This window comes from Myotis brandtii, unplaced genomic scaffold (assembly GCF_000412655.1).
Source record: "Myotis brandtii unplaced genomic scaffold, ASM41265v1 scaffold157, whole genome shotgun sequence".
In the NCBI taxonomy this organism is placed as follows: domain Eukaryota; kingdom Metazoa; phylum Chordata; class Mammalia; order Chiroptera; family Vespertilionidae; genus Myotis; species Myotis brandtii.
Genome location: NW_005355708.1, coordinates 827,274 through 841,016, shown reverse-complemented (window position 1 = coordinate 841,016; position 13,743 = coordinate 827,274). Strand labels below are relative to the sequence as shown.

Below are 13,743 nucleotides of genomic sequence, written 5' to 3'. Positions count from 1 at the left end.
AAAAAATATAAGTCTTTTACTATGGTTGCAAATATCAAAAAATTTCTATATGTGACACGGCACCAGAGCTAAGTTAGGGTTTTTCAAAATGCTAACACGCCGAGCTCAAAAGGTTCGCCATCACTGTACTAGAAGGAATAATACATGAGAAAGTTAGAATTCTAGTAATTAATGATTTGGTATAAAATTTTTTCTCATTAGCCTTTTGATACATCTAAATTTATATTCGCTTAAAGATACTGGTTTTGAAATGTCTGCTTACAACAATGTAAAATCTACACACAAGAAAAAAGCCTGGAAAGAAACAGCCCATAGTACTAATGTTAAAATTAGAGGGGTTACAGATCTTATTTTTTCAACCCTTTACTATAAATTTTTTGCAATGTGGTTATTACATATTTTACATTATCAAAATAAATGTATAAATAAAATGTTGTTTTAAGATAGATACTTTAAAAGTGATTTTTAAAATACCAGAAGTTATACCTAACAATACATCTATAATAATAAAAGTGTAATATGCTAATTAGACCAGATGTCCTTCCGGACATCATTCAGAGGACCTTCTGGATGAAGCTGGGGCTGCGAGGAAAGCCCGGGTCCCGGAAGCCTGCCTGTGACCGGAGGGAAGCCCGGTTCCTGGGTGCCAGGGAAGCTGGTGCTGGCAGCCAGGAAAAAAGAAGGCCTACTCTTGCACGAATTTCGTGCATAGGGCCTCTAGTATATTATAATCCACATGGGTATATAGGAATCACATGTGTCCTTTTAGAGAAATTATAGTTGTAACTGATGAAGGGACATTGGGTTGAGGTCTAAGTAACTTTGATTCTACTACTTAAAAATATACATGTATATAAACATGCCTGAAACAGCAAAGAAAGCATGTTCACCAAATGCATCCATCATTAATAAGGCTTAAACCAAGAGCTGTCATGGTCCATGGGTCACCTGGAGCTACTGAGCATAGGTCACATATCCTATTGCCTATAGGTAGTCGGAGACAACCTAGCTTTCTTTCCACAATTAAAAAAATTTCATGAAAACATAAATGGGCTGAGTGGCATCAGATGGCAGTGTTAACAGCAACAATTACATTTACTTGAAGACTTAAGAAGTCAAAGCCAATTTAAATAATAAAAAAAAACTTGCTTTCCATAGCAGCCTCTCCTGACCTAGAGTGTAACAACCTAGAATTGCCGCTGGTACACCTCACAAGGCCATGAATATTTAACAAGCAGGTAAGGTACTACACTAGGTAAGAAACCCACCGCGCAGAAAACTTTGTTTCCTCTTAGTCTGTTTTCTTTGTTTTTCGTTACAGGTAGTGTCTGAAAATTAAGGCAAGAACTAGAATCAGTTTCTAGTAAGTCAAGTTTCTGTTTCAAATTATATTTACTTCACAACTTAACAGCAAAGGTGACACTATTCTGAGAAAAGGTAAAAGTTCTTTAAACAGGTTAGAAATGACCATTAAAAGGGGGGAAGGGGACACAAATACACCAGCAATTCCTAGTCCATTTAAAAATTTTTGTGACGTAACTTTATAAAGACACACATAAAAATGTTTAGTGTGCCTGGCCTGCATGGCTCAATGGTTGAGCATCGACCCATGAACCAGGAGGTCACAGCTCGATTCCAGGTCAGAGCACATGCCCGGATTGCGGGTTCGATCCCCGGTGTAGGGCATGCAGGGGGCAGCCAATCAATGATTCTCTCTCATCATTGATGTTTCTATCCATCTCTCCCTCTCCCTTCCTCTCTGAAATTAATAAAAATATATATTTTTAAAAATGTTTAGTGTGGCCTTGTTTAAACAGCTAAAGTCTACAAACAACCAAAATGGATTACAATAGAGAAATTGGTTAATTTATAATATCCTATATAATAAAAGCCTAATATGCTAAGTGTCCGACTGTTCGTTTGACCATTTGACCAGTCACTATGACGTGCACTGATCACCAGGAGGCAGACACTCCGACCGGTAGGTTAGCTTGCTGCTGGGATCCAGCTGATGGGACTGGGCAAGACGGGCCAGACACGCCTTGGAGCCCTCCCACAGTCCCGCCCTGGCCCCGCCAATCAGGACTAAGATGGGCTAGACACGTCCTGGACGAATCCATGCACTGGGCCTCTGGTATGTATATAAAGTACAATACATGAATTATAATTCATAACAATGAAATTGTATCAGCTATTAAAAATTACACACACACACACACACACACACACACACACAAAGATAGAAAGAAACCTTCAACATCTTTTTTACAGGTTACAAAACAGTATATATAGTATGTCAGCTGGTTTTAAAATGATTTTCTTTAACGTAAATATACATATATACTAAAAATAGTCTGAAAGGATATATATGCCAAAATATTTAGAATCTGGACCTTCTTTTTTTTTTTTTTTTTTTTTTTTTTACTATATATTCTATAGCTTCTACAAAGATTTCTTTTGTGGGGAAAAATGATCATGAGTGAGAATATTGCTACAAAATAGAGGTCTTTAGTTAATTCTAAGACTTAAATATATAGATCAGTAGTTCCCAACCTTTTTTTGGCCATGCCCCACCTGAACATCTCTAAAATCCTGATGGCGCCTCCCTGCCCGTGACATATAATTCTTATTATTCAAAAAGTGAACTCCTATTCATGTGGAGGAAGCCTAAAAGGTCATTAGCTTGGTCTACACAAGCTTCCAAAGAACATGGCATCCATGAAAGAGAAAAATAAAACAACGAAAGGATAGCTAAAGTACTGAGGAAGAAATCACTAAGAAATTGTTAAAAAATAATATGAAATGATACAAAAAATTAGCAAATAAAGTTTCAAAACATATAATAGAGAACTGCAATGCATAAATGTCACTATATATTTAAGAAATGCAAAAAATTCACTAATAACTCATCCTCAAATGCCCCCCGGTGGGGCATGTGCCCCACGCTGGGAACCACTGACATAGATAGATAGAAGGATGGATAGATTCTGTCCATAGGATTTCAGAAAGACTGTTGGCCTCCCTGAGCTACTTAAGAACCTTGACAACAGCCTCATTTGTATTCACTTGCATTGAGGAGGGCATTGATACCTTCAAACTAATAAGAGATGGCCCACATAGAACCAGGATGGGGTCCTGAAGCATCAGATATAGACTCCTGTCATCCAAGGTAAAAATGCGTCTCTTTCAAGATCCTTTGGCTCTACTGTCTGCCAATTCAAGTCTTCTCGCTCTCCAAGAGGCTTTCGTGAGTACCTCACAGACTGACGAGTGTTTTCAAATGGATGGTGAAACCCATTGGTGGGGAGCAACCAGCACAGAAAAGAAAACAGTGCAACAGGGTGAGGGCAATTGTGACACTTTTTTCGATTATTCACAAATATATGTGGTATGTACTGGGCCACAAAAATAAAACATTCCTATGGGACAGGGTCAAAAATGTTTGAAAGTCATTGTAAGCGGTCTTATTAACACTCCGCCAGCAAAGTGTTCTACTTGATGGGATCAAGACCATTTACTTTTAACCCTAAAGGCATAACATCAAATTTTAACTCTATCAGTGCTTTAAGATATACAGCGATAAATCGGCTTATAAAAAAACACACGCCCTAACCGGTTTGGCTCAGTGGATAAAGCATTGGCCTGCGGACTGAAGGGTCCCAGGTTCGATTCCGGACAAGGGCATGTACCTTGGTTGCGGGCACATCCCCAGTAGGGGGTGTGCAGGAGGCAGCTGATCGATGTTTTTCTCTCATCGATGTTTCTAGCTCTCTATCCTTCTCCCTTTCTCTCTGTAAAAAATCAATAAAATATATTAAAAAAACAAAAAGATACACACACTTGAAATAGGAAAAAAACATTGTATTTTCCCCACTGAGTGGCACTTTTTCGTATCAAATCCTTGGGGTAGGAGGGCGGGGTGGTTTTGAGAACTGGTACAGTCTGTACCTTGTTACTATTCCTGCTCTGAAAGACTTGAAACGCTCTGTACTGAAAGAGTCCAGAAACTTTGGGACTGAGAAAGATTCATCAACTAGGATCCCTGTCCCCAGGCTCCTGACTCCTTACAGACCGTTTATCCAAATCCGAGGTTACAAAGCGCATTTCTTTCCTCTGACTTTTCAATTTGGGCTGAGTGCTGACTCTGACCAGGTTATTTTCAATGGCAACTTTGTATTACAAATCAAAAGAGAGTAAGGTCATGATCTATGAAATAAAAACCCCTTGCAAATCCAGGTACACAAGCACAAAGTTAAGTTTATGAAGATTCTGATCGAGAGTCTCTTTCTAAATACACAAAGGCAGCTCACAAGAACCCTGTGGCGAAGCACTGTGTGGAAGGGGAGGATTCTGTTAGCGTAGGCAGTAATGAAACCTACTTGTGCACCCTGGTAACTGCAGATAAGACCCGGAAGAATGCAGTCCATTTTAGAATCACCTGTAGGCTTTTGAAAACATGCCCAGGCCCCAGCTCGGGAAGCAGTGCACTGGGGCTCCCTGGTCATTTATTTACTGAGCTTCATCAAGAATGTGGTGACAATACAGCCACTGATAAGGACAGTACACGGCCACTGAGGTGACAGGAATCTAGCACAGGTGTGGACGAGGGAGCGAGGAGAGAGGCTCCTTAAAATGGATGGTGTCTGAACGGGCCTAGAGGAGGAGGAAGAATCTTTTTAGAAGAAGGGTGTGACAAAATGGGAGAATAAGCAAAATCGGGAGTGTTCTGGGGAGGAAAGGCTAAAGGTGGTGTTGGCTGCACCACTCCAGGAAGCGTTAGTGAGACAAAATATACATGAGAGGTCATGGCTAGGTTATAGGTGCCCCAAGTCTGCGGGAACAGTTTCCAAGCATGTAAGATGTTTTCAGATCTGCACTTAGGAGTGAGGAAGCTAGGGACCTATTAAGACTAACGAGGTCGTGGAGATCGAGCAGGGGCCAACTGGGAAGTTTTCTAGAACATCAAGCAGGAGAGCAGGCCAGCATGAGGACCGTGGCAATGTCAATGAAGGGATATGTGTCGTACCCCAGAGGGAGATGGGACACAGGAAGGAAATGGAGACATCCGAGTTGACACCAACTACTCGGGACAATGCTTGCCAAATACAGTTGATCCTTGAACATGAGGGTTAGGGGTGCTGACTCCCTGCACAGTTAAAAATCTGCATATAAATTCTGACTCCCCCAAAACTACTTAACCACTAATAGCCCACTGTTTACCTGAAGACCAATAACATAAACAGCCGATTAACATATATATTGTATGTTAAATTATACTAGAGGCCCCGTGCATGAAATTAGTGCACGGGAGGAGCATCCCTCAGGCTGGCCTGCGCCCTCTGTATTCCGGGAGCCCTCAGGGGATGTCTGACTGACAGCTAAGCCAGCCATGAGCCCAGCTTCTGGCTGAGCTGCGCTCCTCCTGTGGGAGCGCATTGACCACCAGGGGGCAGCTCCTGCGTTGAGTGTCTGCCCCTGGTGGTCAGTGCGCATTATAGCAACTGGCCGTTCCACTGTTTGATCTATTTGCACATTAGCCTTTTATTATATAGGATTATTTTATATTATACAGGCAGTCCTCAGGTTACATCGGACTCGGGTTACGTCGGGTTACGTCAGACTCGATATACGTCATTTCGTGGTTACGTCGCCATCTCCCATTTACAGTATTTATTTTTAAAAAAGTTCCATCATTTCGACGTACGTACATATGTGCTTTATGTGTTTTATTATTTATTTACCACAAGTAAAGGTCAGAAATTGTTATCTTTCTTTTAAACTTTTTTTACTGTTTCACTTCATTACTGCTGTGTATGTGCTCCATGTGAGTGACGTAGGTGCTTATGTAGGTGGGTTCCAACTTATGGTGAAAATCGCATTACGTCGCGCCATAGGAACGGATCTCCGACGTAACCCAAGGACCTACTGTATTATATTCTGTAATCCTATAGGGTAAGCTAAAGAAAGGATATTTAAAAAATTACAAGGAAAACACATTTACAGTACTGTACATATTTACTTTTAAAAGAGAATGCATAAATGGGCCCACATAGTTCAAACCCGTGTTGTTCAAGGGAATGTTGCTACCATTGTATAGGACTCAAGAGGAAGACACAAAGTGATAAATATTTCACTTCTTGCTCATCAAGAAAAAACAAGCCTAACTTAGCCCTGCTAACATGATTCATACATAATGGCTTTACAAAAAAATTTTTATTCCTATAGTAATAATATATATCTCAATTTTAAAAAGAGCATCCTAGGCTCACAAGTCATTAAATCTAAGTCGTTGGAGTTCAAATTCAAGGTCTTTAAACACCAGTTACATTTTTGAAAAAACAAGCAAACAACAACCACAAAAAAATACTAGACCCCAAAGTCTTCTTTGTATTTATTCTACATAGATAGAAATCAAAAATGGTTTCTTGCTAATACCATGTTATAGCACTGACTTGGGGACACTTTGCAGCTATTCTTCTGTTTCTCTGACGTCTGCCAAGTCAAGGACCTTGCTGCCCCTGGATAGTTAGCACAGCTTCCCAGAACCTCCACCCGCTCTTCCGGGAGATGGCACACGCCATGGTGAGGAGCAAGCTGCTCAACAGTCAAGCCTTGGGCTCACTGACCCTGCCTCTTGCTAGCTGTGTATCTCTGGGCAAGTGACTTTACATTTTTCTGTGCCCCAACATTTCCATCCGACAAGTAGAAATGATAATCCCTGCCAGAATGGCAGGAAGAAAATGCACAAGCAGAGTAAAAGTTTCTTTCTACGTCACTCATCTGGCGAGTCAGTGCACATTCCTTAGCTCCACGGTGTGTAGGAAGAAAGAGGCCTGAACTGGCTCCAATTTCCAGGCAATTACCATTTACTTGTGGCATAGTTTAATAGTTTAACAGAAATCAAACACCTCAAAAAAAAGAAACAAACCACCTCACATCTTACTTCAAAGTGCTTGCCAATATTATTACATTTAGGAGAAAAAGATAACTTTTGGGAATTTTAAATCTTAGAATTAAATTTTCCTTCCAAATGAAAGTTCTTCAAGTCACAAAAAAAGGAATTCTAGCCCTAACTGGTTTGGCTCAGTGGATAGAGCGTCGGCCTGCAGACTTGAAGGGTCCCAGGTTCGATTCCAGTCAAGGGCATGTACCTTGGTTGCAGGCACATCCCCAGTGGGGGGTGGGCAGGAGGCAGCTGATCGATATTTCTCTCTCAGCAATGTTTCTAACTCTCTATCCCTCTCCCTTCCTCTCTGTAAAAAATCAATAAAATATATTTTTTTAAAAAGGAATCCTAAAATTATTTAAGTATTTCAGGAACAACAAAGGAAACGGTTTCTCTTAACTGAGTTAATCTTAAGGAAACTTACCTCTGCCCTACCTTAGAATTAAAAAGTAACATTTTCACCAATAAGATAACTTGTCATGTAAATTAATAAAATAATCCATTTATAAGGAATCATTTTACTGCTTTCCCTTTTAGATATGTCAAAAAGCAGCCAAATAACCCCAAACTTGCTATTTATGGCTACAAGCATAATGATCTATTCCAGGGGTGACGATTCAATTATTCAGGGCTTAACTTTCCACTTTGAAGACTTTCCCCTGCCTTTTGCTTCTCTAGCTCTCCCTGGGTTCGCAGGCCTCATTACTTGTTAATGCCACCGCTGGAGAAGCACAGCACTGCAGGCCACTCGCTCAGACAGCTGGTAGATGTCCAGCCAGCACAGCTGAGACAGAGGGTCCAAGTTACCACTGCCCGAGAGGGCTACTGGTGAGTGCAGATACCATGACAGATAAGAAGTACCTGCACTGACTGTAAATTATAACAAAGACAACCTAGTCTATCCCCAGCCTAATGATTTATGTAGCTGCTTAACCACTGAATTTCTTTGGACAAGTAAGAACAAGACATAGGAACCTACAGGTTGAGTAACAACACACTGTTTTCTTCTGTGATACCAATACACGGGTTTTAGAAAGGGAGTGCAGGTCATTTTCTACAAACAGCAAGGAAAACAAAATGAAAACGAATCCTAAGGAGTGTCTCTAAAAATAAGAGATCAGAAATGTTTAATTTTTTTAAACATAACAATTTATATTCCTGTTCTCAGGCATCAAAAATGTAGATATCAGGGGAAAAGACCAATACAAACAGTTAGACTTACTACTATACCTTCAAACGACTGTGAATATCATATAGCGGAATTTACATATAGATACAAGTCAAGAAATATTCATGCCGACACCATGAAAGTAACCACTGCATCCTCTTTTAAGGAATAGCCTTATAATTCAAAAGAATAATGGGTTCTCTCCCTCCCGGGAGCACACCCCTGCCTTTCCCCCTGCCCCCCAGGCCCTTACCATTAGTAAGAAAAGAAAAAGAAAAATGGAGACTCAATTAGTGTTAGTGTTTTATCATCAGATGCTTACGGTAGCCTCTAAAGTCTGATTTCTTTCATCCCTGAGATTCCCCAATTACCACTTTAAACAAAGGTCAATAACTTTCCTATTCATCATTTTTTAAAAAGGAAGAAAAAGTGTAATAGGAAAAATTTCAAAAGAGGGATAAAAGCTAAAGAAACTCACGTCTCCATGTAGAACAAGCATGTCAAACTCAAAGGCTAACATGGGCCAAATAAATGAGGCATGTGGCCTGTGAGCTGTGGGCCGTGAGTTTGACATGCTTGATGTAGAAGGATCGAGCTACACTTTTCATTAGTTGTTCCTGAATGAGTCTTCCTCACATGACAGTTACAGACCCCCACCCTGGGAGGAGTTACTTTGGATTTCTGGCAAAGACTGGATATAAGTCAAGTCCTGTTATCAAGAACTAATTAAAATGCAAATTATCTGGTTGTGCAAGAATTGTGATATACAGAATTCTGCTTGAAGTTCTGAGGCTTAGGAATGTTTGCCATTGAGGGGTTTCTGTTAGGTGGTACCTATCAAGGGTCTAAATCAGTGGTTCTCAACCTTCCTAATGCCAAGACCCTTTAATACAGTTCCTCATGTTGTGGTGACCCCCAACCATAAAATTATTTTCGTTGCTACTTCATAACTGTAATTTTGCTACTGTTATGAATCGTAATGTAAATATCTGATATGCAGGATGTATTTTCATTGTTACAAATTGAACATAATTAAAGCATAGTGATTAATCACAAAAACAATATGTAATTATATATGTGTTTTCCGATGGTCTTAGGCGACCCCTGTGAAAGGGTCGTTCGACCCCCAGGTTGAGAACCGCTGGTCTAAATCGTTAGGCACCTAATTTAATAACAGCATCACTTCAATGTGAGCTTCCCTTCGGCACTGTGGCTCAGCCTTCCGAAGACTTCACCCCGCATGCATACGTAGCACCCTCAGGAAGCCAGAACCCTGGGAGCTCTCTTTCCCTCTCACGCTACTCTGCCTCCGGAGCAGCTTTGTGAACAGCACAATGAAAGGGTGAAAACACTGAAAAACAGGATTCTGCGTACATATAAGTTATATATTCTTACCGATATGTGAACTGAAGCAACAAAATATGCTTACCTTAACGACAATTATGGTTCATAAACTATTAGAAAATAGGTTGGTTTGTGAAATATAAATAGAAGGTTCAAGGAAGGGTTTGCAAAGGCTCATGAAACTTCTAACAAAACAGATTTGGGGGGGAGCATGCCTGACTAGGGCAGACATAGACTGTTTTGCTGGGGAAGGTGCAAAGCTTCCTCAAAGGGGCCATGGCTCAAGAAAAGGTTGAAACGCTGCAATTCCTACCTCTGTGTCCCAGGAATCGTGAAAGACAGGGTTTCTGCTACTCCTTTTGGTCTGTGGGGGGAGATGGTGGTCCTCTTCATTGCCATTCCTTCTCCTTTTCCTGAAATTAAATCACAAGGAGGAGAAAAAAACAACAATTCACCTTTCAGATACTTAAAATTGTAAACCATGACAACATATAAATTTGCCTTCTTGCCTGAAAAAATATAATTCAGCCTATGATATCCTCATAGGTTAAAATTGGAAGCACACCATCACTAGGCACACTAAGAGCAAAAACATAAAATAGCAGCAGTCAGGTGGGGCTGAAATTGGTGTGATTGATTTTGCAAAAGAAGCTTTTTAAATGCCTACTGTGAATAAATAAGAGCAGGAAGACAGTAATGATTGAGCTTTTTAAACTCCACCTTATTAAGGTTATGGTCTTTCTACATTTCCTGAAATTCTAATTCCAAGTTACTTCATTTTGCTCCCTTCCGTGTGACAATGCCTATTTTACCCTTAAAATCCATATGAAAATGGTGCTACCCAGGAATATCCATAGAGATTCATGGTAGTTGCTAATCTTTAGTTTTTCTTCATCCCTGATTTTCTCCCAATTGCCACATTAAACAAAAGCTCTATGCCCTCCAAAGTATTAAATTACTTTTCTGGACAAACCCTGGAAAAGCTGCTCTTGAACACAGACTTGATTATTCTGGCGACAGCACCTAGTGTTATGGTATAAATTACTTGACCAGATTGTTTCTTTGAGACTATGGCATAAGCTGCTTAAAACGTACAAATTTAAAGAAAAATCAGATGCCTTTCTCAGTTCTGTGTGTTCTAAGATGTGCAACAAAGACAAAATTTGTATGTTTTCTATGCAAGAACCAAGTGTTGTCAGAAGAACTTCCAAACCTCAGTTAGATAAGAGAAATAAATTATGGGAGGTATAATTTTAAGTCAAATTGCCTGGAACTGTGCTGTCCAATATGGTAGCCACTAACACGTGTGGTTATTTAAATTTTAATTCATGACAATTAAATACAATTAAAAATCCAGTCCCTAAGTCGCACTAGCCACATTTCAGCTAGTGGCAACTGCACTGAACAGCACAGACAGAGCAGGTTCCTATCACTGCGGACAATGCCACAGGACAGTGCTGCCTGGAGGCCAAGTTACACAGGCAGCGGCATCTACTGTAGCGCAAACTCTTAAAGGTCCAAATTTTTAGAGCTAGAGGAAAAAACAGCTTTTTGGAAAGTACTGAATTGGGGCATATAGTATCTTCTTATGTGAGGAGGGCGGCTTACTGGGGCAGGCCCTTCATCTAAAGTTCTGAGTTGAAGTCTGGACAGTGAAGAAACCTTACCATCCTGCACTCACTTCCTGCACTCTGCAGCATTCTGAGTCCCTCCAACGTTATGAATGAGTTTGGATTCAGTGTAGGGTAAATAGTGGGTGTGCGGTTCTGATAAAGCATGAACCAACCAACAGGAAGAGGGCTACGCCACTTATCTCATTCTAAGGCTCAGCTGTTTGCAAAATAAGATCATCACTTCTGCTTCCCTACCTTTCTCCCAGGAGTCTGGGTCAGATCTACACATTATTTTGAAGTACTTAGAAGCTCAAAACTAGATGGATACCAGGTTTTAATAATCATTAAAGATGTTTTTAGCATAGATTTGAGCCAAGAAATTGCTACTTTCATCCTCATCTGACCAGAAAATGTTCACAGGAATATGAAGAAGTTACAGAGCAATGTCCAATGGAAGCCAGTGGACACCCCAAGAAACTCATGAAACAGCAGTATGTTGGTCCCAAATTCTACTTTTATCAGTGTGACAACAGCTGATTGTGCTTTGGGCTGAGTCACTCTTACCAAACTTAGGAGCCTGACCAAAACTTTCCGATTTCCTCATTTATAATGGGGACTATATCCTCCCAGTGACAAGAATGTGAATGTCAAGAGCCAACAGAGTGTAAGAACAGAGGATGGGCTGGTTTTGCCGACTTCACTAAACTCTGGGAAGGTCGCATGAAACAGCCCCGCCTCATTCATCTTCAGCTGATTTCTCAAAGTGCCAGAATTCTCTTTACCTGGTGGGCGCCCTCTCTTCTGGATGGAACTGGGTTAAGAATGAGCCCTACTTGTTCTTCAATTCACTTTTTTTCTAGACTCTTTGCAGATTCTGTCCCTGAAACATTCTTCTTTCAACATTATCGTTAATAACTGGAAAGATTACAGCTTCATGCCCACACCTTTCCACACAATCAGTCAGATTATAACTTTCCACATTAATGCCACAGACCAGGTTTTAATTTTAGCAGCTGCCCTGTAATTGATCCTAGTCTCCCTAGCCAACTAGTTAACAGATTATTGTTTAGCATCTACTAGTACTTCTAAGGAGGGCTGGTTCCATCACTTTTCATCATTTCATTTCTCCCCAATCTCCCTGTCATCTTCTAGAGACTGGGCACAGAAGTAACAGAACGCTTCCTTCCTACTGGGAAAAATCACTACACAAATAAATCCCTCAATACGTGGGATCAAGGATCGGTACTGATTACAGAAAGGGCTTCCTTGCCGCACACCCACTCCTCTACCGCCATCCCAGTCCGTACACCACCATCTTTGACCAACCCTTCACCTGGAAGCTGAGGAAAGAGACCCAGGGACGTGAACTAACTCGGAGATACCAAGAGAGCTGGGGCTGGCAGAACTGGTCCCTCGGGCACCGCGGGACTTGGGGTGAAGAGAAAAGTAGGCGAGAAACCCCTGTCCAGGCCTCTTTGACAACAAGTGACCAGTACAAACATGTCGGCGTCACTTGCGTCCCAGAGGAAAGGAAATCTGCCACCAGGGCAAACAGTCCTTTGCGCACGGGGTTGGATAAAAGAGAATCTTTTTGCAGGAAATATTTTGACTTTCTCAGACACGTGAGACATCCCGAGACGATCCCAAAACCATCAACTGGGTTTGAGAAGGAAAAGACAATGGCAGTCAGACCAAGCCAACGGCGCGGAAGGGCTCTGTTCCCAACCCCGCCAGGTCAGGGGTCACTGGGCCCCTAAAGTCAAAAGTATTTAGTCTTATTTCCTACACAGAGGCGCTGTATGCCTCACTCCCTGCGTGGCCCAAGTCGGCAATCCCATGCACAAGTGGGCTACACAGAGGCGCTGTATGCCTCACTCCCTGCGTGGCTGGCCCAAGTCGGCAATCCCATGCACAAGTGGCAGGAACCACAGCTTCTCGCTACTGGACCAGAGGACCTCAGGAAGCTTCCCAGAATTTTAACTCCGTGCATTAACTATTCTCCAGGGCTGGGTCCTCGGGGAATGGCAGTCGATTCCATCCAGAGCCCATGAAGACGTGGGACGAGAGAATAAACAGCATCATGCGTCAGGGCGAGCCCGCCTATTCCCTTAGACCTGAGGCTATTATGGAGCAAAGGGAAGCCCCGTGGGCCTGGAAGGACGCAGGTCCATCCGCCGGCCTCCCTCCGTCTGTCTCCGCATCAGGAAGATGTCAGAATCGGACCGGGTGACCCCTAGGTTCTTCACTTCAAAGTCCACGGGGAAGGCTTTCAGCGGCTCCCCTTCGTTCTGGGGTGCCCAGCCCCAGTTCCCTCCTCTCCACACGGTCACAGGGGTCACTCGGCAGAAGAGGAAAGGATCGCAGCCGGGCCCGGACTCGACTCCAGCCCGTCCAGCGAGCCCAACCCCCTGCCCCAGGCCCGAGGCCGGGCTCCGGGGAACAGCAGTGCGTCGCCATACCATCCTCCCTCCCTCCGCCTCCGGAGTCAAACGGCTCCGCCTCCAAACAGTTTAGAACCCGGTCAGTTCCCTCCGTGCGGCGGCCTGAGGGTCCAGACCAGCCCCTCCGGTCATCTGCCCTCCCGCGTTCACAGCCGCCCGGGGCCCAAATTCTTCCGTCAACATCACCCTCCCGGCAGCAGGGTCAACCCCAGGCCTTCTTTCTGACCTTGG

General features: G+C 42.4%; 1 protein-coding gene across 4 annotated transcripts in view; it reads right to left on the bottom strand.

Moving 5' to 3' along the window:
- The window catches only part of FAM104A (family with sequence similarity 104, member A), a 27,963-nt gene that overhangs the window by 2,729 nt on the left and 11,491 nt on the right, over positions 1 to 13,743 (bottom strand). The window contains exons 1-4 of one of the 4 annotated variants that reach the window (XM_014536090.1): positions 13,383 to 13,506; positions 13,223 to 13,254; positions 9,772 to 9,871; positions 1,269 to 1,328 (exon numbers count right to left, since the gene is read on the bottom strand). In XM_014536090.1, coding sequence (XP_014391576.1) covers positions 1,269 to 1,328; positions 9,772 to 9,871; positions 13,223 to 13,242 — 180 coding nt within the window. In that variant the 5' untranslated portion in view covers positions 13,243 to 13,254; positions 13,383 to 13,506. Of the gene's footprint in view, positions 1 to 1,268; positions 1,329 to 7,925; positions 8,013 to 9,771; positions 9,872 to 13,222; positions 13,255 to 13,382; positions 13,507 to 13,743 lie in introns of those variants that run through there. The other 3 variants (XM_014536093.1, XM_014536091.1, XM_014536092.1) reach the window with 3 other exon arrangements.